Raw genomic sequence first — 25,888 nt, forward strand, 5'->3', positions numbered from 1 at the left:
ATCATGCTGGAGTTGGCGGAAATGGCGGAGGATCATCCTTTGAAAACGGAGGCTGGTGGGGTGATAAGTGAGGACAAGGGGGACCCTATCATGTTGCTGGGAGGGAGGAGAAGGCATGAGGGCGGATGCACGGGAGATGAGCCGGATACAGTTGAGGGCCCTGTCAACGACCGTGGGTGGAAAACCTTGGTTAAGGAAGAAAGAGGACATGTCAGAGGAACTGTTTTTGAAGGTAGCATCATCAGAACAGATGCGACGGAGGCGAAGGAACTGAGAGAATGGGAGGGAGTCCTTACAGGAAGCGGGGTGTGAGGAGCTGTAGTCGAGGTAGCTGTGGGAGTCGGTAGGCTTGTAATGGACATAGGTAGACAGTCTATCACCAGAGATTGAGACAGAGAGGTCAAGGAAGGGAAGTGTCAGAGATGGACCACGTGAAAATGATGGAGGGGTGGAGATTGGAAGCAAAATTAATACATTTTTCCAAGTCCCGACGAGAGCATGAAGCAGCACTGAAGTAATCATCGATGTACCGGAGAAAGAGTTGTGGAAGGGGGCCCGAGTAGGACTGGAACAAGGAATGTTCCACATACCCCATAAAGAGACAGGCATAGCTGGGGCCCATGTGGGTACCCATAGCCACAACTTTTATTTGGAGGAAGTGAAAGGAGTTGAAGGAGAAATTGTTCAGTGTGAGAACAAGTTCAGCCAGACGGAGGAGAGTAGTAGTGGATGGGGATTGTTGGGGCCTCTGTTCGAGGAAGAAGCTAAGGGCCCTCAGACCCTTAGGGGATGGAGGTGTAGAGGGATTGGACGTCCATGGTGAAGAGGAAGCGGTTGGGGCCAGGGAACTGGAAATTGTTGATGTGACGTAAAGTGTCAGAGGAATCACGGATGTAGGTGGGAAGGGACTGGACAAGGGGAGAGAGAAGGGATTCAAGATAACGAGAAATGAGTTCTATGGGGCAGGAGCAAGCTGACACGATCGGTCTACCAGGACAGTTCTGTTTGTGGATTTTGGGTAGGAGGTAGAAGCGGGCCGTCCGAGGTGGACGACTATCAGGTTGGAAACTGTGGGAGGAAGATCTCCAGAGGAGATGAGGTCAGTGACAGTCCTGGAAACAATGGCTTGATGTTCAGTGGTGGGGTCATGGTCCAGGGAGAGATAGGAGGAAGTGTCTGCGAGTTGACACTCAGCCTCCACGAGGTAGAGGTCAGTGCGCCAGACAACAACAGCACCACCCTTGTCAGCAGGTTTGATGACAATGTTGGGGTTGGACCTGAGAGAATGGAGTGCAGTGAGTTCAGAGAGTCTCATCCGATGCCTCAACAAGAAACTTTTTCTCTTTCTCTCAAGTGCTAAGGAACACAACCTCCAACAACTCATCGACACCAACACCCATCTAGGACACTCCACCCCTGCCTGTTCCTCCGGCCCCACCCAATCTTCCAATCCCAGCCCCAGCTGTGTATTCACTATACCCCCCCAACTTTCCCCTCTCCGACGCTGAACGTTCAGTGCTCAGCAAAGGACTTAGTTTCATACCCTTACGCCCTCATCTCAAAGAATTTTGGGCTCGGCACAATGCTGAACTCTTCTTCCGCCGACTTCTTCTCCGGGCTCACTTCTTGGGCAGGAGTCCTCTCCCCATTCAATGGATCGTTTCACCCACCTCCAATATTCTCCCTCCACCTGGACCCCTCCCTCTGGATTCTTACCTTCTCTCTATCTTTTCATTGAGAACTGTCAGCGCGACATTAGTCGTCTCAATTTCTCTGCTCCTCTCATCCATTCTAATTTGTCTCTCTCTGAACTTACTGCACTCCGTTCTCTCAGGTCCAACCCCAACATTGTCATCAAACCCACTGACAAGTGTGGTGCTGTTGTTGTCTGGCACACTGACCTCTATCTCGCGGAAGCTGAGCATCAACTCGCAGACACTTCCTCCTACCTCTTCCTGGACCATGACCCCACCACTGAACATCAAGCCATTGCTTCCAGGACCGTCACTGATGTCATCTCCTCTGGAGATCTTCCTCCTACAGCTTCCAACCTGATAGTCACCCAACCTCGGACGGCCTGCTTCTACCTCCTACCCAAAATCCACAAACAGAACTGTCCCGCTAGACCGATTGTGTCAGCTTGCTCCTGCCCCACAGAACTCATTTCTCATTATCTTGACTCCCTTCTCTCTCCCCTTGTCCAGTCCCTTCCCACCTACATCCGTGATTCCTCTGACACTTTACGTCACATCAACAATTTCCAGTTCCCTGGCCCCAACCGCTTCCTCTTCACCATGGACGTCCAATCCCTCTACACCTCCATCCCCCACCAGGATGGTCTGAGGGCCCTTAGCTTCTTCCTCGAACAGAGGCTCGAACAATCCCTATCCACCACTACTCTCCTCCATCTGGCTGAACTTGTTCTCACACTGAACAATTTCTCCTTCAACTCCTCTCACTTCCTCCAAATAAAAGGTGTGGCTATGGGTACCCACATATGCCCCAGCTATGCCTGTCTCTTTATGGGGTATGTGGAACATTCCTTGTTCCAGTCCTACTCCGGCCCCCTTCCACAACTCTTTCTCCGGTACATCGATGATTACTTCAGTGCTGCTTCATGCTCTCGTCGGGACTTGGAAAAATTTATTAATTTTGCTTCCAATCTCCACCCCTCCATCATTTTCACGTGGTCCATCTCTGACACTTCCCTTCCTTGACCTTTCTGTCTCAATCTCTGGTGGCAGACTATCCACCAATATCCATTACAAGCCTACCGACTCCCACAGCTACCTCGACTACAGCTCCTCACACCCCACTTCCTGTAAGGAAGCCATCCCATTCTCTCAGTTCCTTCGCTTCCGTCGCATCTGTTCTGATGATGCTACCTTCAAAAACAGTTCCTCTGACATGTCCTCCTTCTTCCTTAACCAAGGTTTTCCACCCACGGTCGTTAACAGGGCCCTCAACCATGTCCGGCCCATCTCCCGCGCATCAGCCCTCACGCCTTCTCCTCCCTCCCAGAAACATGATAGGGTCCCCCTTGTCCTCACTTATCACCCCCCAGCCCCCCACCAGCCTCTGCTTTCAAAGAATCATCCTCCGCCAACTCCAGCATGCCACCACCAAACACATCTTCCCTTCACCCCCCCTATTGGCATTCCACAGGGATCGTTCCCTCCGGGACACCCTGGTCCATTCCTCCATCACCCCCTACTCCTCAACCCCCAACTATGGCACCTCCCTATGCCCACACAAAAGATGCAACATCTGCCCCTTCACTTCTTCTCTCCTCACCGTCCAAGGGCCCAAACACTCCTTTCCAGTGACGCAGCATTTCACTTGCATTTCCCCCAACTTAGTCTACTGCATTCGTTGCTCCCAATGTGGTCTCCTCTACATTGGAGAGACCAAACGTAAACTGGGCAACCGCTTTGCAGAACACCTGCGGTCTGTCTGCAAGAACGACCCAAACCTCCCTGTCGCTTGCCATTTTAACACTCCACCCTGCGCTCTTGCCAACATGTCTGTCCTTGGCTTGCTGCATTGTTCCAGTGAAGCCCAACGCAAACTGGAGAACAGCACCTCATCTTCCGACTAGGCCCTTTACAGCCTTCAATACTGAATATTGAATTCAACAACTTTAGATCTTGAATTTCCTCCTCCATCCCCACACCCTTTCTGTTTCTTCCCCCCTTCCTTTTGTTTTTTTACAATAATTTATATAGATTTTTCTTTTCCCACCTATTTCCATTATTTTTAAATCTTTTATGCCCCCACTAGAGCTGTACTTTGAGTGCCCTACCATCCGTTCTTAATTAGCACATTTGTTTAGATAATATCACCAACTTCAATACCTCTGTGTTCTTTTGTCTGACATCTTTTGATTATCTGCTCCTATCACTGCTTGCTTGCCCCTACAACCACACCACCCCCTCCACTTCTCTCCTCCTACACCCCCCCACCCACCTTAAACCAGCTTATATTTCACCCCTCTCCTTGGATTCACCCAGTTCTGTTGAAGGGTCATGAGGACTCGAAACGCCAACTCTTTTCTTCTCCGCTGATGCTGCCAGACCTGAGTTTTTTCCAGGTAATACTCCACTGACATCTGCCCATTATAATTTCAAAATCTATCCTCAGAGAAAACAGCTTCCTAACTACCAATTTTGTTCTAATAAAGTTCTTGTTAGGATTCAAATTTCATAGCACTCTACAAAATGCTCCTTCCTAGAGTCTCAGCTTATGCAGTGGCATGTCCATTGCAGTTAGATTGTATAGAAACTCTGGAAAGTATAAACTGTTAACTTTTTCATCTGTCGAATTGACACTGAGGTATTCTATTAATTCAACTTTTTTAGTTAAATCTAGCAAATCTTCACATTTTTAAATGCAAAGAACTTTCAATTAATGAGTTGCATTAAATACAACAATGGTTTCACTAAATAGGAAATCAACACAATTTGACTCCTTATAAAAATAATTCTCCAGTATTTCAATTGAATCTCCCATTTTTCTATCCCCTAGTTTAAGAAGCCAATCTGCAAACTTCTTCACCGGGTGTTACCAGTGTGTTCTTTAATTTGAATTTCCTCATTTGTGGCCATATTGCTTTCGCTGATACAACTTCTACAGCAAATATATCGTCTCAACACTTGGTGCCCCCTTATAAGATTACTTCCATGAGAAAATATGCAATAAGGCCAATCATCCCCTTTAGTTTGCATTGTTCCTAACTAGGGAAGACACAAATGGTTTACATCTATTATTCATCACTCGAGTCTTTCAAATATCCCAAAGTACCTCACCTAGAAGCAATTATCTGGTCACTTCTGAGAGATAAAGTGACAATATTGTGCACAGCAAGTTTTCACAAACAGTAGAAAGCTTTATAAGTTGCAGTTAGCAACCACTTTCCTGGAACAATATTTTGACAAATTTGGATTTCAACATAATTTAACTGACCAAGCAAAAAGTACGGACAAAGGCTGCGTATCTTCATAGATATTTAATATTCTCAACAGGAAATTGCTACTTTTACAAAAGGGAGAGCAGTTGGCCCAGCTTATTGCTACAGAACCAATATAGGCAGAGCAAAATGTTTCTAATATGACAACCTGATGACCTTGAAAGTTACTAGGTCTCCAATACTTACTGAGGCAGGGTGTGGAGAGGAACGATATGGCAGTTTTCTGAATGCAATGGAATTAATTTTTTGTAAAAAAAGATTCCCTGCTTGTTTGATAAAGAAATGTGCCACAAAAGACCTAAGCCCAACAGAAGAAAAGTCCAATGGTTGGAGGCAGTAGGTGTGGAGATCACAAAGGATGGGGGAACCCTGAAGTCATCTGATGGATCCACCCGTCTCACCTACCTTTATCAGCAGAATTACCAAGGCCTAGAAAACTTAGAAAACTCAGCCACACGGATTATAATAGAACACCTGATAAAGTGAAAAAACACAGCCTCCTCAATAAGGAGGTTTCAACAATTGACCAGCATCCTAAAAGCAGATTCGTCTCAGATTTAACATTTTAAGTTTCCCATCCGTTTTGAGGCATTAGTGTTATCCCGATACCCTCTTCATATTTACATCTACCATTCATAAATCTCATCTACTTCTAGTAAAATGATTGGTCGAGATTTGCACTGTGCAGCCATATGATGGCCAAATGAAAGGAAGAAAGGTGAATTGAGTGAGAGATTGGGAATAAAGGACAAGGGAGGGAGAGAGAAAAAGATACTGAAAAAATACAGAGAAATTGAGCAAAGTAAAATGGCTTAAGTCATCAAAGCTGAAGGGAATTTCAAATATCAGTTTGAATTCAAGTGAATTACATTTGGTAAACATACAGATAGTTGAAGATCTTTTAGCAAATTAGAAAGGGTGGATGGGAAGAAAAGCACTGAAGGGGTGAAGGGAAGGGGGAAAAATTGAGTGTTATGAAAATTTTAACATTAAGGGCTGAAATGATGTCTGATTACTGAATACATTTGGTTTGAATACAATTGAAGATCTACAAGATATTAAATTACAGATTACAATTAGTAATGCAGAGGATTACATAGCACACATGGCAGAAACAGGTATTAAGCCCAATGTCAGAGCGCAAAAATAGATTAGAAGCATGATTTCATCCATCATGTATTTCACCTGAAGCTTAAGAGTGTGCTCAATTTTCCCAATGATTGAATAGTTATAATCCATTCTACGCATTCAATGACTGTAAAAGTATATCATAAGCTTAGACCAGTCTATACGCTGGTACATGGTAAATACTTACAGCTACACAAACGGGTAGTGCAAACATTTTTCCCCACATATTAAATGCAAGTTCATGAGAACATTCAGGAATCAGACTTCAAGAGCAATGGAATTTGTGCTACATAGATCAAGCAATAGCCAAACCACAAATTATACCAAGTAGTAATGAGATGTTAACACAGGTGTCAGTTACAGGTTCTGCAAGTTGGTGGGAGTTTTAAATTACGTTAAAATAGTTGCAACACCATCACACTGAAATAGTCCAATTCCCTTGTATTCACCAGCAAATACATCTTCTGCAACATAAGAAAAGCAGCAAAACTTGGAACTAGAAAACCAGTATTCATGGCACCCAGGGAGTGTCATATTATTTTGTAATCAAGTCTTATTTATATTTTAAAACGTGCATTTTAAATTCAATTTAAACCTGTAATGATTAGGATCTTAACACAAAGGTCTTACCCACCCCTCTCAAACTGTTCCTCTGTTTCACTGCTGTTCACCTGAGCTTCTGATAAGTTTTGATCTTCATAGTAGTCATCATCGTCGTCGTCATGGGAGATGAGAATACGGGTCATGGAATCATCACCAATCTCCTCTGTAAAAGGCTGATCCTGTTGGCATTTAAAAATCTCTTCATACAAATCAATAGTCTGCACAGATTCCTGCAAATATTCACTTGTTTTCAGTGTCCCTCGAGCTTCTTCAAGATCTGCATCTTCAGTCTGGTTGCTTAAAGAGTATTGATCCATACCAGCCTGTGTTGTAGGCATTCCTTCATCTGAAGCAGACTTAGCATCTTCAAATTTGTCAACCACAACAGTCTCAATGGTATCTTCAGTGGAAATTGTAGACAATGCAGCAAGCTGATGGGTCTTTAACGTATTTAGTATATGTACTTCATTATCTATACCATCCACTACTGGAGACAGCTGAATACTCGGAAGGTTAATTATGCATTTGTTATTCTCTTCTGGTATATTTACAGCTGGGCTTTTAAGATGCATCACTTCCTCATTATGCAATTTACACAAATTGACAAAGTTTTCTGCATTTGGTACTTCAGACGTTATGTTTGAAGTTATAGGCTCCAGCAATAGTTTATCTTCTAGATTTAAGCCACCAGGGCTAGACATTATATGGGTTAACTGACCAGTACTTAATGAATTATCACATAACTGACTGCTTTCATCATGTTTATCAGTATGCGGATTCCAGAAATTTCTCACTATATCATTGATTATACCATTAACATACTGAATTTGGACATACAATAAAGGCGGTAAACTGCCGTTTTTGCATTCATTTGCTACCACAGTAACTTTTAACAACTGATCTGAAAGATTAAGGAGAGCATCCACAGCACCATCTTTCCAAGAACCATTAGATAAATCATATCCTGAAAGGCAACACAGAAAAGACTGTGTGGGAATCTTCAGTAGCTCTTTGGGCATCTTTTTAACTTGTTCTATTCCAACATCATCTTCATTCCCATAGTCAACATATTGCAGAGTAAGCATGTTTCCATTTATCTTTTTCACTTCAGCTCTGTACCATTGCCCATCTTCACAATATTTACAAAAACAACTGTCACCAACTGAAATGTCAGATAGTAATTCCCTGTTGGTAACACCAAGCACTCCAACTTCTTTCATTTTTTTACATAAGATGTGAACTTCAGGGGATGAATACTGACACCAAAAATAACTAGGACTTTCCGCTGCAGTGATATACCCTTCAATGGTTTGCCCCACTAAAGGGAGTTTCTTGATGTATCGCCCATAACTGGCTACGTCAGGTACACACACATTCAGTTTTTCAATACCCAATCCTGAAGCAGTTAGTCTGTTTCTCACGATGTTATCCAAGTGGTCATATATAACCACTTCCAGTACATTATCTTCAGAAACACTAATTACTTTTACAGTTACAGTTTTGTACAAAACCAAAGTTTCAAAGAGTTCAATTGCTTCTTTAGACCAGATATTTCCATCAATTGGAAACAAGCCATGCAACTTACATTCATAACTTAATGTAAATGCAGGAGTTACCTCAATTATATCTTCACTGTTTACTTCTTCCTTAATGCCTTCCTTCAGAAAAAGTACCTCAATAACTTCATTACAAACCTGCACAATTTCACATGTAGTCCAGTTATTATGGGCTTTACTTTTCGCCATACAAAGATTGCCAGCCTTTGGAGTCAAATCATCTTTGGACTGTAAATCATTGGAGTCATCTTCCATTTTCTCAAGTGACTCAATAAAAATGCCATCACTTGTAGTTTTAAACTGACACCAAAACTGCTGAGGAGACTTTACTGCAAAGACATATGCGTTGAACTTTGAAGCAGGTCTTACATCAATTACAGGATATTCAGTTGGTTGCTGAGAATATTGCGTACCACTGCTAAATTCAAAGTTATTCAGCAAATTGGCCATTGATCCCATGTCATCATAAAGATGAACCTCCCACAGTTGCCCACATCGTTGCATAAATTCACATGTTATTCCAGTTTTACTTGTTCTCTTCACGAATTCAGATACAGCTTCTTTACTGCTTTCTCTGGAACTCGAATTCTGAAATCCTGCAAGAAAGCATGGTATGCTAAGTCGGTGGACTTCTAAGAAATCTTTAGAAAGAGGAAAAACTTTTGATGCATCGACTGTTGCAGTATTACCATAATCTATATATTCCACAGAAACCAAGTCATCACAAATTTGAGTTACAACAGCTCTGTACTGAGAACCATCTTCAGGAAACTCTGCACAGACTACATCACCTATCTGAAAATTTCCAACTTTTCTGTCATTTGTATTACATGTGTTCAACTTTTCTTCCATCGCAGTTACTTTATCTTCATTTTGGAGAAGCTGAACAAAAAAGTGTGATAGATTGATAACATGTGAAACAGATACCTCACTTTTAAAACCACGATTCAATGCCATCAGAGGGAGATCTGTCAGTTTAGGCCAAGGTGTAGTTAGGTTAGTGTTTTTTTTACTAGGATTTTCAACCCAATTGCCATCCAACTTGTGATCTACAATTTCCATACTGGATTTGAAATCTGAAGATTCTTTTATATTCTTTGTACATATTTTGTTTTGAACACATTTCTTTAGCCCAACCTCGTCAGTCTGTGAAACAACCTCAGTTCTATTCTTCCACCTGTCCTCTTTGCAAGTAGACACAGTTATCTTCTCAGTTTCACGATTATCACCTTGGTCCTCAACTATACGTCTTTTGAGAGGCAGTGGCTCATGATCACTCTTTGCCACGTAAGGGGTGCATGACTTTTCATTTTTATTTTTTTGCCTTCCTGCACTTCCATTTGTTTTTGTTTCACTGGTACTCTGCAAGCATATCTGTTCCTTAATCTTTGCATTAATTTGCATGTTTCCATCATATAGTTCAACAATCAGTTTTCCATCAGTCTCTTTTGCTACAACTACAGCTTTTAAAGGCTTATCCATAACAGCTTTTTTAAACCAGATAATAATGTCAAGGGATAAATCAACTGGTATATCAGACAACCCACATTTAATTGCTTGCATTGGTAGAAATTTAACATCTTTTGCACTGTTAGGTATTGGAAGCAAGTCATCTTTATCAATATCTAATTTGTTGCCATAGTCCACAAAAGAGACCCGAATTCGGTCTTGTATGGGCCATGCCAAAGCACGATACCACCGGTTATCAGTATATTTTGCAAGACAAATGGGATCTACACCCTGTGAAAAAGTATAGCCCTGCATTTTGGAAGACAGTTTATTAACCTTGTCTGCAAGTTTATCTAGAATGCCCAGGTTTCTACCAAGCAGACAGTAGAATTTTGTTGGGCTTGCTACATGGCTCACATACATTTCTTCTTCGCTACCAATTTTCACATCATGAGTTGAATAGTAATAGGTATAAAGACTTACTGATGGGGCAAGGACACTAGGCGATCCTACAAATTTGGCTAAGCCTCGCTCTATAAGTAACTGGCAAGCACTCTGAAAAGGAGTGTTCAAATCCACAACATTACACAGACCTTTGCCTTCTACAACAGTCAATGCATACACTGTGCATTTGAGTTCCATATATAAGCTTAAGGCATTATCAATAAATTCCTGGAAGGCAGCAATTGAATCTTCATTCCACATGAACGGATCAGGACCCATGGGTTGAATTATGTTATAAAGACTGCACCTAAACGCCTGACCTTTGAAAAGAAGAAACTCTGGTTTTATTAGACGCAGGTCACTTATGGGCACTCTCTCTCTATTTCCATAATCGATATATAATACATCCACTTCCATTGCAGTCACTTTTCCAAGGATCAGTGCTCTGTACCACTTTCCATCTTCGGAGTACCTTACAATGCAAGCAGGTTGACCAGGCTGAAAATTATCTTCATGTGTGTTATAATATTCCTGTATTTTACTCATGAGTATCTTCAATTCATGTGTATTTTTAGTCATTTGACACCAAAAGTCACCAGGTTCATCAATGTAAGAAACTTGTACATCCACAGTGCTTCCCACTTTAAGATATTCTTGCTTATAGGGAGACTCTGTAATTACAGATTCCATCATTTCTGTTCTATCATTACATTCAAATTCTCCCTGACTAGAAAATAATGCAGTCAGAGAATCACTTAAGCCCACTGTTGGTGTACCACAGTACTCGGTAAATGGTTTAATTTTTTCAGGAGTCACTGGTCTTTGCTCCAATTTGTCTTTTTTGCTTCTATGTGAGTGAACAATTTCTTCAGAAGAATGTGAAATATGTAAATGGCCCAATAAATCCAAATTCTTTGAATTGAAATTTGAGACTTTAAATTCTTTGCGATCAGCATAACCTGCCAACAAGATTAACTTATTCACACTGGGTTCTCCTTCATCTTCCACATCTAGCAGTTCAATCAAGTATTTGTCCATTTCCTTCTCTAAAACGTGAACCACAAGATGTTTTTCGAACACTGCCTTTTCAAAATAGGTAATAGCTTCTCTACTCCAAGTCCCCTCTTTGGGTGCGAGGTCAGCAAGGGAGCACTTCACTGCTAAGGCAGGCAATTTTCTATATTCTGGAAGTAATGCCTTAACATCATGCCAGTCCACAACTTCCATGTTTCCATAATCAATGAAAAATACCCTGAAGTTGCCATCAAGAATCTCAGTAATAACAGCTCTATAAAATAAGTTATCAGCCCTGAATTTAGCACAGCATAACAAACCCGGCTCGGGCTTCTTTACTAATCCTTCATTTCGACTCAAGTTTCCATATTTTTTGGCAATGCTGTTCATGAGTTTTTCAAACTCGCTCGCCGTCTCCATGGTTCGGATCCAAAACTCTGAAGGATCTTTCACAAATTCAACTAGGACATCATAAAATGCATTCAGTTTCAGATTCGCGTTCTTCAGCAGAGAGATGCGATCCTTGGGTTTGGCGGAGGGCCCTTCGGGCCGCCTGTCCCCGATGAGGTAGTCGCCGCCGCACTGAAGCGCGTTGAGCTTCTGGCCATCCGCCCTCGGCCGACCCTCCTCGCCGTAACCCGACAGCAGGCTCTCAGCCTGGGCGTTGAAAGCCGCGTTGACGGTGGAGCCATCCTCCTGGTACAGGGTCACGTAGTAGACGTTCTCCACCGAGTTGTAGAACTCCACCTTGGCCTGCAGCACCCGGCGCAGGATCAGCGACTTGAGCAGCTCGACGTGCCGCGCCGACCAACCGCGGCCGTAGTCGGAGGCATCGCGGAGCGCGAAGGGGTAGGTGACCACGGGCATCTTGAAGTAGCCGGGGCTGAGCTTGCGGACGACGCGGGCCGGCACCACCTCGCGGTCGCCGTAGTCAACGTAGAAGACCTCGAGCACGCCGTCGGCCAGGGTCTGCTGGATGAGCGCGCGGTACCAGCGGCCGTCGGCGCTCTTGGCGGCGCAGGGCGAGCCGAGCCTGCGCGGAGCCTCGAGCGCGCGGCTGTTGTCATAGTAACGGTGCATGCTGTCGTGCAGCCGCTCAAGCTCCGGGCAGTGGCACCGCAGTTGGCAGAAGAAGCGGTCGGGGTAGCGCACGTGGGTCACCCGCACCGTCACCGTCTCGTCCACTTGCAGCAGCGGGTAGAAGTAGTTGAGGCTGTAGCCCGCCTCGCCGGGAGGCGGCAGGCCCAAGGTCGAAGCCGCTTCGCCCCCGGAGGAGGAGGAGGAGCAGCCGCCGCCGCCGGCCAGCGGCGCCGGGGCGCGCTCTTTCCTGAAGGAGGCGGAGACGGCGGCAGCGGCGGCGGCGCAGGGCCGGGAGGTGGACATCTCCACCATCAGCCGGAAGGCGCTCCGGTCGATGGCCCTGGCCAGACCCAGTTCGCACAGCTGCCGCGAGACGCGGGCCACCTCCACCAGCACCAGGCGGTTGGGCAGCACGGCCTCCACCTGCGTCTCCAGGGTCCGCCCTTGCAGGGCGCGGAAGAAGGAGAGCGCCCCCGGCGGCCAGGAGGCCGCGCCGCCCCGCTGCTTACCGCCGTCCTCGCCGTCCTCCGGTACCTTGTCTTGCTCCGCATCCTCCCGCTCCTCCACTTCCTCGACGGCGGCGGCGTTGCAGCTGCTGCCGCTGCCGCCACCGGCTCCGGGCCCAGTTGCCGGCACCAAGTTGGCCAGGATGCAGCAGACCACCTCAGGTGGCAGCTGGAACAGGTCCTTCTTGCCTCGGTCCAGGCTGCGGGCTCGGACTGGCAGCGCACGCCCCTCGTCCAGGGTGAAGACAGTATAATCGTCGCCGACGCGGCTCAGCACGCGGGCCCGGTGCCACTCGCCGCCCATGTCCACCAGGCATCGTTCGTTGGCCTCCAGGGGAGGGACCGGCACGCTGCGCCCGGCCCCGCCTGCTCCGCCGACCAGCCGGGCCGCCTTGGCCCAGCTCTGTATGTCGCTGTGCAGCCTCTGGTACTCGGGCTGCCTTTCCCGCTGCTGGAAGCGGCCCCACAGCCTGACCAGCACGGAGCCGGACCGGGGCGGGTCCACCCGGGTCACCCGGAAAGCGAGGCAGACGCCCGTGGGCGGCAACCCGGCGGTCGAGCACATCGTGATGCGACCGCGGCGCACGGCTCCTTCTGCCGTCTCCTTCAGGTGTTTTTCTTCACAAACAGGCAGCCCCATTCACGAGCCGGAGGCCGTTAGTGTTTTGAATTCGATTGGAATCCCCCATCATGGCGGCAACAATCCAGCGGCTCTTTCAAAAGTGGCGGCGGAACACGTTTCAGTTAACCCCGCCCCCTTGCTTAACGCGGTCCTTACCGCGCATGCGCCAGATGGCTCAGCTCATTTGGCGCAGCGGGCGGGCGGAGGGAGGGAGCGAAAGGGAGAGTTGAAACGATTCTTTTTAAAGCTGTTAAGATTTAATTTTCTTCTGTCATTTTTTTGAGCTGAGTGATATTACTAATTATCCGCGCGTTTAGTTTCATCTTTTCTGAAGACCGACTCGATTGGAACAGCTGCCCCTGTCCTTTCAGCAGTTGGGCTGTGCTCGGATGCCGATGTATCACGTGCTCTTGTTCCGCACATGCGCAACAGAACATGAGTTCTGTCGCGAGATCTCTTGACATCTTGGTTTGTGTGTGTATCTGGAAGTGTCTCATTGGAAAAATGTCATATGTTGCAATGAAACAATCAATCGCGGTTGTTTTTTTTGTAACAAGGTGACTTTTTTGAGTGTCTATTCACTTTTTGTCGCCTGTCTTCTATTTCTTATTCTTAAAACAGGTTTCAGTGCTGCAACTTGGTGCAAATTGATACTTATGTCAAGATTTGTTAAAACACTGGAGCAGTATGTTGAATACATATCACATCCAAAGGCAATATGCTTCCATGCTCTAGAATCTTTCCTAGCGTCACGAGGATATCTGTCATTTAAACCAGTCCATGTAAAGCAGATGATTGACCCCTTTATCACTTTCCCAAGTGGAAAAGACATAGAACTTTTACTGGCTGGCTGAAAGGTTTCCCAAGTGTAGGCAGTGAACCCATAGCGCCATCAAACATGCAAGAACAGGAAAGGATACCATGTAGGAATTATATATACGTGGTATATAATTGTAAGCTAGGGGGAGCCTCTGATACTTTTATGTTCATGATGCTTCATTTACTTGAGGGTTATAAACAATTAATGACTTTACAGTCATGGTTGATGACTCCATTTACAAATTTCCACACCTGATTAATAAAATTAAGAATATCTACTAAGTTTGCCTCTCCATGCTTCCCTTCAGTGACCAAAGTATCGTTTCCCTTTGTGCCCTTGGGGTGTAACTGCTTCATGGAAAATGTGGGTGTAGGAAAACAACTTTGGTATAGAAACATAGAAAATAGGAGGAGGAGTAGGCCATTCAGCCCTTTTAGCCTGTTCTGCCATTCATTATGATCATGGCTGATCATCCAACTCAATAGCCTGCTCCCGTGTTCTCCCCATATCCCTTGATCCCTTTTGCCCCAAGAGCTACATCTAACTCCTTGAAAACATACAATGTTTTGGCCTCAACTACTTTCTGTGGTAGCGAATTCCACAGGCTCACTACTCTCTGGGTGAAGAAATTTCTCCTCATCTCAGTCCTAAATGGTCTACCCCGTATCCTCAGAATGTGACCCCTGGTTATGGACTCCCCATCATCAGGAACATCCTTCCTGCATCTACCCTCTCTAGTCCTGTTAGAATTTTATAGGTTTCTATGAGATTCCCCCCCCCCCTCATTCCTCTGAACTCCGAATATAATCCTAACTGACTCAATCTCTCCTCATATGTCAGTCCCGCCATCCCAGGAATCAGTCTGGTAAACCTTCACTGCACTCCTTCTATAGCAAGAACATCCCACCTCAGATAAGGAGACCAAAATTGCACACAATATTCCAGGGGTGGTCTCACCAAGGCCCTGTATAATTGCAGCAAGACATCCCTGCTCCTGTACTCGAATTCTCTCGCTATGAAGGCCAACAAACCATTCGCCTTCTTTACCGACTGCTGCACCTTCATGCTTACCTTCAGCCGACTGCTGTATGGAGGACACCCAGGTCTCGTTGCATATTCCCCTCTCAATTTATAGCCATTCAGATAATAATCTGCCTTCCTGTTTTTGCCACCAAAGTGGATAACCTCACATTTATCCACATTATATTGCATCTGTCATGCATTTGCCCACTCACTCAGCTTGTCCAAATCATAATGAAGTATCTCTGCATCCTCCTCACAGCTCACCCTCCCACCCAGCTTTGTGTCATCTGCAAATTTGGAGTTATTCCATTTAGTTCCCTTATCTAAATCATTAATACAAATTGTGAATAACTGGGGTCCCAGCACCGATCCCTGTGGTACCCCACTAGTCACTGCCTGCCATTCAGAAAAAGACCCGTGTATTCCTACTCTTTGTTTCCTGTCTGCCAAACAGTTTTCTATCCATCTCAATACTATCCCCAATCCCATGCACTTTAATTTTACATGCTAATCTCTTATGTGGGACTTTGTCGAAACCCTTCTGAAAGTCCAAATAAACCACATCCACTGGCTCCCCCTCATCAACTCTAATAGTTACATTCTCAAAAAATTCCCGTAGATTTGTCAAGCATTTTTGTAAATCCATGCTGACTCTGTCTGATTCTGCCACTGTTTTCCAAGTGCTCAGCTATTAAATCTTTTATAATGGACTCTAGAATTTTCCCCACTACTGACTTCAGGCTGATTGGTCTATAATTCCCTGCTTTCTCTCTACCTCCCTTTTGAAATAGTGGGGTTACATTAGCTGCCCTCCAATCTGTAGGAACTGTTCCAGAGTCTATAGAATCTTGGAAAATGACCACTAATCCATCCACTATTCCTAAGACCCTGGGATGTAGATTATCAGGCCCTGGTGATTTATCGGCCTTCAATGCCAACAATTTCTCCAGCACCATTTCCCTACTAATACTGATTTCTTTTCAGTACCTCCCTCTCACCAAACCCTGTGTTCCCCAACATTTCTGGTATGTTATTTGTGTCCTCCTTTGTGAAGACAGAACCAAAGTATCAGGTTGCAGTTGTCCTTTCTGGCCATTTTGGAGACGTTGGGGCATTGCACCTTAGGGTGAAGATGCATGGGTTCTCCCTGTAACAGCTGGAGCCACATTCAACAAGACAATAGCTTCCCATTCTCAGATCCTTCTCACTCTTAGATACTTCCCTTAGATACTTGGGTGGAGTGGGAAGATGTCAGCCACCTTCAGAGAAAGCCACCTTATCTGGTCTTTCTCTTGCATCATTGCTGTTGGTGGGCACCCATCTGATGTACAGCAATTTACAGAGAGTAATCATAGAGTGCTGTTACCACAAATCTACAAGTGAGTAACCAAGGAGTGTTCCCACTCTAGGTTAAGCTTGCTGCCAATGTTATTTCTAAACAATGTCAGTTCATCAAACCCTGCAGTGATGGACTCCTGCAAGTGGGTATCAATACCACTAGTCACAAGGCTAGTGAGAGAATACTATTGCTCACCCATTGCTTTAGGACTGGAAGATCAAATGCGGTAGCTTTCTCTGAACATGGAAGTACCTGAGAGTGGGAAGTTGTAATGTTCTCTATGGCTCCAGTCATTGCACAAACAGCCCATGAACCTGCACCCTAAGGTTCAAGGCCACCACCACGCCAAAAAGTGAAGCTGTAATTTTCTCCGTGCTGTTCTGTACTTTTTGAAAGCCTGTCAGATATGACTGAAGTTAAGTCAGTGATGCAGTGCTATACATTCTTCACAAGTTGCTGCAGGCTGTATACAACAGACCAAAATAAAGTGGTAGGGAAACTACTGGAAAAAAATTCTGAGGGACAGGATTAATCTCCACTTGGACAGGCAGGGATTAATCAGGGATACTTAGCATGGCTTTGTCAGCAGGAGATCATGTCTAACAAGTTTGATTGAATTTTTCGAGGAGGTGACTAGTTGTGTAGCTGAGGATAGTGCAGTTGTTGTAGTCTACATGGACTTCAGTAAGGCTTTTGACAAGGTCCTGTATGGGAGAATAGTCAAGAATGGTTCATAGGATCCAGGGCAATATGGAAAATTGGATCCAAAATTGGCTTTGTGGCAGGAGGCAGAGGGTGATGGTCAAAGGTTGTTTTTGCAATTGGAAGCCGTTGACGAGTGGTGTACCACAGGGATCAGTGCTGGGACCCTTACTGTTTGTAGTGCACATTAATGATTTAGACATGAATATAGGAAGTATGATCAATAAGTTTGCAGACGACATGAAAATTGGCAGTGTCATAAATGTTGAGGAGAAAAGCCTTAGCTTACAGGACGATATCGATGGGCTGGTAAGATGGGTAGAGCAGTGGCAAATGGAATTTAATCCTGAGAAGTTTAACGTGATGCATTTTGGGAGGATTAGCACGGTAAGGGAATACACAATGAATGGCAAGACCCTAGGAAGTACAGGGGATCAGAGGGACCTTGGCGTACATGCCCATAGATCCCTGAAGGCAGCAGCACAGGTAGATAAGGTGGTTATGAAGGCATATTGGATACTTGCCTTTATTAGCCGAGGCATAGAATATAAGAGCAGGGAGGTTATGTTGGACCTGTATAAAATGCTAGTTAGGCCACAGCTGGAGTACTGTGTGTAGTTCTGGTCACTATACTATAGGAAGAATGTGGTTGCACTGGAGAGGGTGCAGAGGAGATTCACCAGGATGTTGCCTGGCCTGGAACATTTCAGCTATGAAGAGAGACTGGATAGGCTAGGGTTGTTTTCCTTAGAGCAAAGAAGGCTGAGGGGGGACCTAATAGAGGTATTCAAAATTATGAGGGGCATAGGTAGAGTAGATAGGAAGAAACTTTTCCCCTTAGCAGAGGTGTCAATAACCTGGGGGCATCGATTTAAGAGGCAGGAGGTTTAGAGGGGATTTGAGGAAACAATTTTCACCCAGAGGGTGGTTGGAATCTGGAACTCACTGCCTGAGAGGGTGGTAGAGACATGAACCCTCACAACATTTAAGAAGTATTTAGATGAGCACTTGAAACGCCATAGCATACAGAGCTATGAGCCAAGTACTAGAAAATGGGATTAGAATAGATAACAAAAACAGAATTACCTGGAAAAACTCAGCAGGTCTGGCAGCATCGGCGGAGAAGGAGAATAGATAGGTGCTTGACGCCAGCAAGGACATGTTGGAGCACAAGGCCTTTTTCTGTGCTGTATGACTCTGACTCTAAAATAGAAAGTGGAAATGCCTGCTCTTGCATGAATTACAGCCTCAAGTCAGATCCAGTAGGATACTAATTCTTTGCCAGTAGGGCAGAACCATATTGTGTCATGTAACCCTTCTCTGATCTTTCTTCCTTTCTTGCAATTCCATTTGCAGCTCCTCACATGTGGATTATGTAATGTGCCATTCTTATACTCATGACTTATACTGCCTGTCTTGCTCGAGTCTATGCTGGTGTTTTGGGCAAACGGTGGGCAAGAGGCAACTTGCGCTGAAGTGTAAGGATTAAGTGGTGTCACTTCCTTTCCTCCCTTCATTTGAAAAGACCCTGAAGAAATCAAAAAGGAATACGATTTACAATGTATCCCCCGGACAATGGCTGTAGAAATAGGTAATATATACATAATATAGGTCATTATAAATGTCTTGCAACTGCTTTGCAAATGTAGGTCCTGGTGTTACTGTATCAAAGATCATAACAAATGGAATATACTTGATGAGTTGTGGGACTACCTCTCCCACTTTCTTTCGCCAATTCCTTTGATAGATTCCCAGCCAAAAAGTATGAACACCATCTCCTCAATCTCTGTCAGTGTTTCTAGTATGATTGGCCTACCTGTCCTTGTTTTCTCTTGATGGTTATGAGCTGCCCTGTTCTGTAAGCAGATAACAAGTTCCTGTGACTGTGTCCAAGTCAGGTGCATCCTTGTGCCAGATCTTTTCAAATGAACTTTTTCTTACCAATATTAATTTGCAAAAGAACCAACAAGTGCTATGTGCGTGCTATCATTATTCACCACCACAATTATGCATTGTGACTTACTTTCAATAATGGAGTGTTCCAAGAAGGTTACATACACTACAGGTTTATGCAGAATATCTATCGGAGAGTGCAGGAGGTGAACATTAACAGTAAATCTATGCTGTACAAAGGAAAATCATGCATAGCCTATATACAAAGGTGTTTATACTTAGTTTGGTAATTGTACCATTAAACTTCTTCACCATTTACTCCTCAGTGTGGTGAACCTGAGAGGTTAGATTAACTCAACCAGCCATTATAACTTGCATCTGGAATTGCTGAAACAATCTTTTTTTTTCTCTCTGGAGGGTAACTTCAGTGCTTTCCTTCACTTCCTGCATCATCAGTAAATCTGGTGGTACATGTTCTGACCTGAAGATAGGTGTACGGAGAACTGCCTTGTCCGAGCTCCTATGCACTCTCTCCTGAGGACTACACATATCGGAGGAGGTGGTCGTGTAGGGGTTCCCCTTTTCCCTCAGAAACCCTCCCCACACTCAAGTTTATGACACCAGGTTCACAAGTGTATGGCTTGAACAGAATAACCAGCAAGACAAGTTTCTTTTGATAATTCACAATTGCTTTATTGAATCACCCACAACCCCACAATACAAAACCCCAAAATTTAAAATAATCCGTTCCCAGTACGCGACACAAAGTCACTGCAACTCGGGCTTAAACTTACAAAAATGTTAACTCCACACAAAGGCCCCACAACTCAGTTTAAACTAACAAAAACACAGGCAAAACACCACGTCTTGTCCTAAAACCTTAAGAAAAAATCCCTCAGACCAATATCACCAAGTTACAAGTCACCAAGGTACCGGCAAAAAAACACCAAATTTTTGCTCCAAACCTTCACAAAATTTTCGGACCAATATCACTACGATTTGGCTGAAACTTACAATCCCCAACACGGCTGGTCTGTCCAGTGTAGGCCTGAGTCAAGGTGACCAAACTTGACCCCTCTTCTGACTGCAGCTCAAAGCCTTCAGGCCAATATCACCACGATATGGCTGAAAACACTTACAATCCCCAATATGGCTGGTCTGCCCATTGTAGAATGTAGGCCTGAGTCAAGGTGACCAACCCTGACCCTCCTGCAGCCCAGACACTCAGATTTTCTCTTCTTTTATAATAGTTTAATTCTGGCATGTCAAAACATATTTCCTGTTGTTTCAATGTCCATTTAGTTGATTCCATGCAAAGTCCAGACAAACATTATCAGCTCCTGCTGGTTGAAACAATATTGCGTTTTCTATGGAAGATGTATCCAGATGAATATCATCAGTTCTCATTGTATGAGCAATTCTCCTGCTGCTTGAAATGGCACAGTAACAGCACCTGGCTCCAAAGTTAATGAGGGTTTGTCGAAGGGTCATGAGGACACGAAACGTCAACTCTTTTCTTCTCCGCCGATGCTGCCAGACCTGCTGAGTTTTTCCAGGTAATTCTGTTTTTGTTTTGTTATTAATGAGGGTTTGAATGACCCTAATCCAATCCTGTGGTGCAGGCCTTAGTTGCGTAATTCTTTGAGTGTATTGTATTGATGATATATCCTTTGTGGGTAATCAGACTTCTTGGTTGCATTAGTCAATGTCCAAACCCTTTTCATGAGTCACTGTGTTTTTACTAAATGTCCAAATTAACCCATTGCTACCCAGCCCTGTACTGCTGACTGCAGCTTGGCTTTTTGTAATTTATAGTTCCAATTAAGAGGCCAAAACATGGCTGTGGGTTTGAAATTATGTTCCATAAATTTCCTAGTTGGAGGGGATTCCAATCCTACAATGGGTAGGGTAATGCTGTACACAGTATCTGCAGGGTATGAGAACAAGTGCAGAAGAAGATGGCAAACCTTATGAAAACTAGCAAAGTAATACTAGCGTCAATCGTGCAACCTGGATATCTTTGCCTGTTAAAGTATTGAGGGAATAAGAGGAGGTGAATTCTCAAATCTTCCCAACATCAGGGCTATCTTGTTCAATGTACACAGACACAGATATAATATTTCATTGAACTTTAAAGAAGTGTGAAGTGTTACAATTTGGAAAGACCAATGAGGAGGCCACATGCACATTTGAGTGGGATAGAGGAACAGAGTGATCTGGGGATACAGACGCAAAAGTCACTAAAAGCAATTGCACAGGCTAATAATGCCATATGTATATTAAAATATATATATATAATATATATATATGTGTATGTATATATAAAAAAACAACCAAAGCACTGGGGTTTATTTATGGAGGATAGACTTGAAAAGCAGAGAATTTATTTTAATCTTGTATAGAACCTTGGTTAAATCATACTTGAAGAGCTGTGAACTGTTCTGGTCACTTTAAAATAAAAAAAATATAGAGGCACTGGAGAAGGTGCAAAAAACATTTACTAGAATGATACCAGAACTGAGAGGTTACACCTATCAGGAAAGATTGAACAGATTGGAACTCTTTTCTGTAAAAAAGATGTGACTGAGGGGTGACCTATAAGATGTAGAGAAGATATTTCCACTTTTGTGGTAGACCAGTCATAGGAACCTTGAATATATCACTAATGAATCCAATAGCGAATTCAGGAGAAACTTCTTTACCCAGAGAATGGTTAGAATGTGGAATTTGCTACTACTTGGAGTAGTTTAGATGACTAGCATTTTATGAGAAGCTAGATTAATACATGGGGCAGAATTTAACGGGTGGTGGGGTTTCCGAAGAGTTGGTAGGGTATGCATCCCTGCTGATGCCAGATCTCCAGCAGCCATTTAATGCTCAAAGCTAAGGCGGGGTGGGAAATGACCCTTAGGTGGCCATTAATTGTGGGTATGGAGCAAAAAAATCTTCATTCATACTTTTCATAACCTCAGGACATCCCAAAATGATTTATTGCCAATGATATACCTTTAAATTGTAGTTACTGTTGTAATCTACCTAATGCAGCAGACAATTTGCACACAAGCTTATCCACACCTTCAATTAACTTTACTCCAAACGTATTTTCAGGGTTGCCTCCTCATGATGAGCAAATACTTTTAGGGTCCAATGATCATCTGCAATTCTTGTGTTCTTCCTTGAGTTGTGGGCTGCCATCTCCTTTAAAACGAAAACAAGACATGTAGCTGCTGACATCTTGTAGAACCCAGAGTGTCGTGGCACTCAGCCTAAATCCCACCTTGTCTGAATGCATGATAAAGCAACATACGGTACCTTCAGGTACATATCATGCCTGTTTGATTTAGTGCACAATGTACTACAGCTACATATGACATGACAGGTTGGATTTTCCATTCCATTACCACTTGAAATTGAAAACTAGTTGAGTAGCTGGGAGTAGGAAATGTGGTGGAGGAGTCATTTCGCCAAACCATCAATATGCACCAGGACTGCCAAGATTTTTCACATATGTGACAGTGAATGTTGAATACACTTCTTCCAAATGCCCCCTGTTGGGAAAGCCTTTGTTAAGGCAGCAGAAGAGTAGTTTGAAAACTATAGGATTGCATTGCCTCGTAAAATTAATCAGAACATTTTTGACTGAACTAGACATTCAGTTTTTTTTGAACCCCATGAGCTGCCAGCCACAATAGGCTGCAAATGCTGCAACCTTCCTCTCCCTTCACTCAATCCCAGGTGGGTGATCAAGAACGGTGAAAGCACTGCCACAGTCTGCTAAAAAACATTTAAGTGAGCCTGAACTTGGTTGATTTACTGATGCCAGTGTTTGTGGAGACCAACACAAAGCCCCCAGAGTAACTAATCCTTTCAAATTCCTGCCAATTGGAAAATCCAGATCTATAGCTCTAATTAAATATTAGTACATAGCTAGTTACATAACCTTAACCCTAAATCTGTAATATCATGCTTATCTATGCACAGTGTGTCAAATATCTAAAAGATTATGTCAATACTTTAAAATACGAACATATGAAATAGGAGCAGGAGTAGGCCATTCGGCCCCTCGCGTCTGCTCCACCAATCGATAAGATCATGGCTCTTCTGATTATGGCCTCAACTTCACTTTCCTTCCTATCCCCTATACCCTTGGACTCACTTGTTAACCAAGAATCTATTTAACTCAGCCTTAAAAATATTCAATGACCCTGCCTCCACCACTCTCTGGGAAAGAGACTTCCACAGACTCATGACCCTCTGAGAGGGTATTAATGGGAGACACATTATTTTTAAACTGTATCCCCTAGTTCTAGTCTCTCCCACAAGGGGAAACACCCTTTCAGCAGCCACCCTGTCAAGTCCCCTCAGGATCTTACATGATTCAATAAGATCAGCTCTCATTCTTCTAAGCTCTAATGGATACAAGACAACCTTTCCTTATAGGATGACCCCTCATCCCAGCAATCAGTCGAGTGAATCTTCTCTGAACTGCTTCTAATGCAATTATTTCCTGTCTTAAATAAGGAGACCAAAACTGTACACACTACTCTAGATGTGGTCTCAACAATACCCTATACAAACATCCCTAATTTTACATTCCATTCCTTTTGCAATAAACAACAATATTCCATTTGCCTTCCTAATCACCTGTATATTAACTTTTTCTAACCCATGTACCAGGACACCCAGAACCCTTTGTACCTCAATCTCTCCCCATTTGAATAAATAAAATGCTGCTTTTTTATTCTACCTTCCAAAGTGGACAAGTTCACATTATCCCACATTATACTCCATCTGCCAAATTTTTGCCCCCTCACTTCACCTATATATATCCTCTTGCAGACTCCTAATGTCTTCTTCAAAACTTAATTTCCTACATATCTTTGTACCATCAGCAAATTTAACAACAATACATTCAGCCCCGTCATCCAAGTTATTAACATAGATTGCAAATAGTTAAGCCCCAGCACTGATCCCTGTGATTCATTTATGCCTACTCTCTCTTTCCTGCTGACTAACCCATCCTCTATCCATGCTAATGTGTTACTCCTCCACACCATGAGCTCTTATTTTGTGTAGTAAACTTTAATGTAGCACTTTTTTTTATCCATTCAAGGGATGTGGGCTTCGCTGGCTAGCCCAGCATTTATTGCCCATCCCTAATTGCCCTTGAGAAGGTGGTGGTGAGCTGCCTTCTTGAACCATTGCAGTCCATGTGGTGTCGATACACCCACAGTGCTGTTTGGGAGGGAGTTTCAGGATTTTGACCCAGCGACAGTGAAGGAACGGTGATATATTTCCAAGTCAGGTTGGTGAGTGGCTTGGAGGGAACTTCCAGGTGATGGTGTTCCCATGTATCTGCTACCCTTGTCCTTACATACGAATAAGGAGCAGGAGTAGACCATTCAGCCCCTCAAGCCTGCTCTGCCAGTTAATAAGATCAAGGCTGATCTGATAGTAACCTCAAACCTGCAACCCATCTACCCCTCTGCCTTAAAATATTCAAAGACTCTGCTTCCACTGTCTTTTCAGATAGTTCCAAAGATTTACAACCATCTGAGAGAAAAAAAATGGCCTCATCTCTATTTTAAATGGGCAACCACTTATTTTTAAACAGTGACCCCTCGTTCTGGATTCTCCCACAAAGGAAACATCCTCTCCACATCCACCCTGTCAAGTCCCCTCAGGAACTTATATGTTTCAATCAAGTCGCCTCTTACTCTTCTAAACTCCAGTGGATACAAGCCTAGTCTGTCCAACATTTCCTCATAAGATAACCTGCCCATTCCAAGTATTAGTATGGTAAACCTTCTCTGAAATGCTTTCAATGCATTTACATCCTTCCTTAAATAAGGTGACCAATACTGTATGCAGTACTCCAAATGTTGAGTGTTCTGTATGACTGAAGCATAACCTCCCTACTTTTGTTAGTCATTACAACCAACTGACTCCCACAGCTACCTCGACTACAGTTCCTCACACCCTTCTTCCTGTAAGGACTCCACCCATTCTCTCAGTTTCTTCACCTCCGTTGCATCTGTTCTGATTTTGCCACATTCCAAAACGGCGCTTCTGACATGTCTTCCTTCTTCCTTAACCGAGGTTTCCCACCCACTTTGGTTGACAGGACCCTCAACCATGTCTGACCCATCTCCCACACCTCTGCCTTCACACCTTCCCCTCCCTCTCAGAACGACAATAGGGTCCCCCTTGACCTCATTTTTCACCCCACCAGCCACCACATTCAAAGGATCATCGTCTTCCATTTCAGCCAACTCCAGCATTATGCCATCGCCAAACACGTCTTCCCTTCACCCCCTTGTCAGCATTCCATAGGACCGTTCCCTCCAGGACACACTGGTCCACTCCTCCATCACCCCCAACAACTCATCCCTTCCCATGGCACCTTCCCATGCAATTGCAGAAGGTGCAGCACCTGCCCCTTTAGCTCCTTCCTCCTTACTGTCCAACGGCCCAAACACTCCTTTCAGTGAAGCAGCACTTCATGTACCCCTCCTTCGGTTTGGTCTACTGCATTTGCTGCTCCCAATGCGGTCTCCTCTACATTAGGGAGACCAAAGGAAGACTGGGTAACTGCATTGCGGAACACCTTCGGTCTGTCTGCAAGCCATGACCCAGACCTTCCTGACACTTGCCATTTCAGCACACCATCCTGCTCTCATGACAACATGTCCATTCTTGACCTGCTGCAATGTTCCAGTGAAGCCCAACGCAAATTGGAGGAA

General features: G+C 44.2%; 1 protein-coding gene across 1 annotated transcript in view; it reads right to left on the reverse strand.

Moving 5' to 3' along the window:
- LOC121277790 (tudor domain-containing protein 6-like) overlaps positions 1 to 13,386 on the reverse strand; it is a 30,081-nt gene extending 16,695 nt beyond the window's left edge. Inside the window, exon 1 of the mRNA XM_041187426.1 lies at positions 6,729 to 13,386. Coding sequence (XP_041043360.1) covers positions 6,729 to 13,386 — 6,658 coding nt within the window. The remainder of the gene's footprint in view (positions 1 to 6,728) is intronic.
- Between the last annotated feature and the right edge of the window lie 12,502 nt (positions 13,387 to 25,888).

The sequence above is a fragment of the Carcharodon carcharias genome, chromosome 5 (assembly GCF_017639515.1).
Source record: "Carcharodon carcharias isolate sCarCar2 chromosome 5, sCarCar2.pri, whole genome shotgun sequence".
Lineage (NCBI taxonomy): Eukaryota > Metazoa > Chordata > Chondrichthyes > Lamniformes > Lamnidae > Carcharodon > Carcharodon carcharias.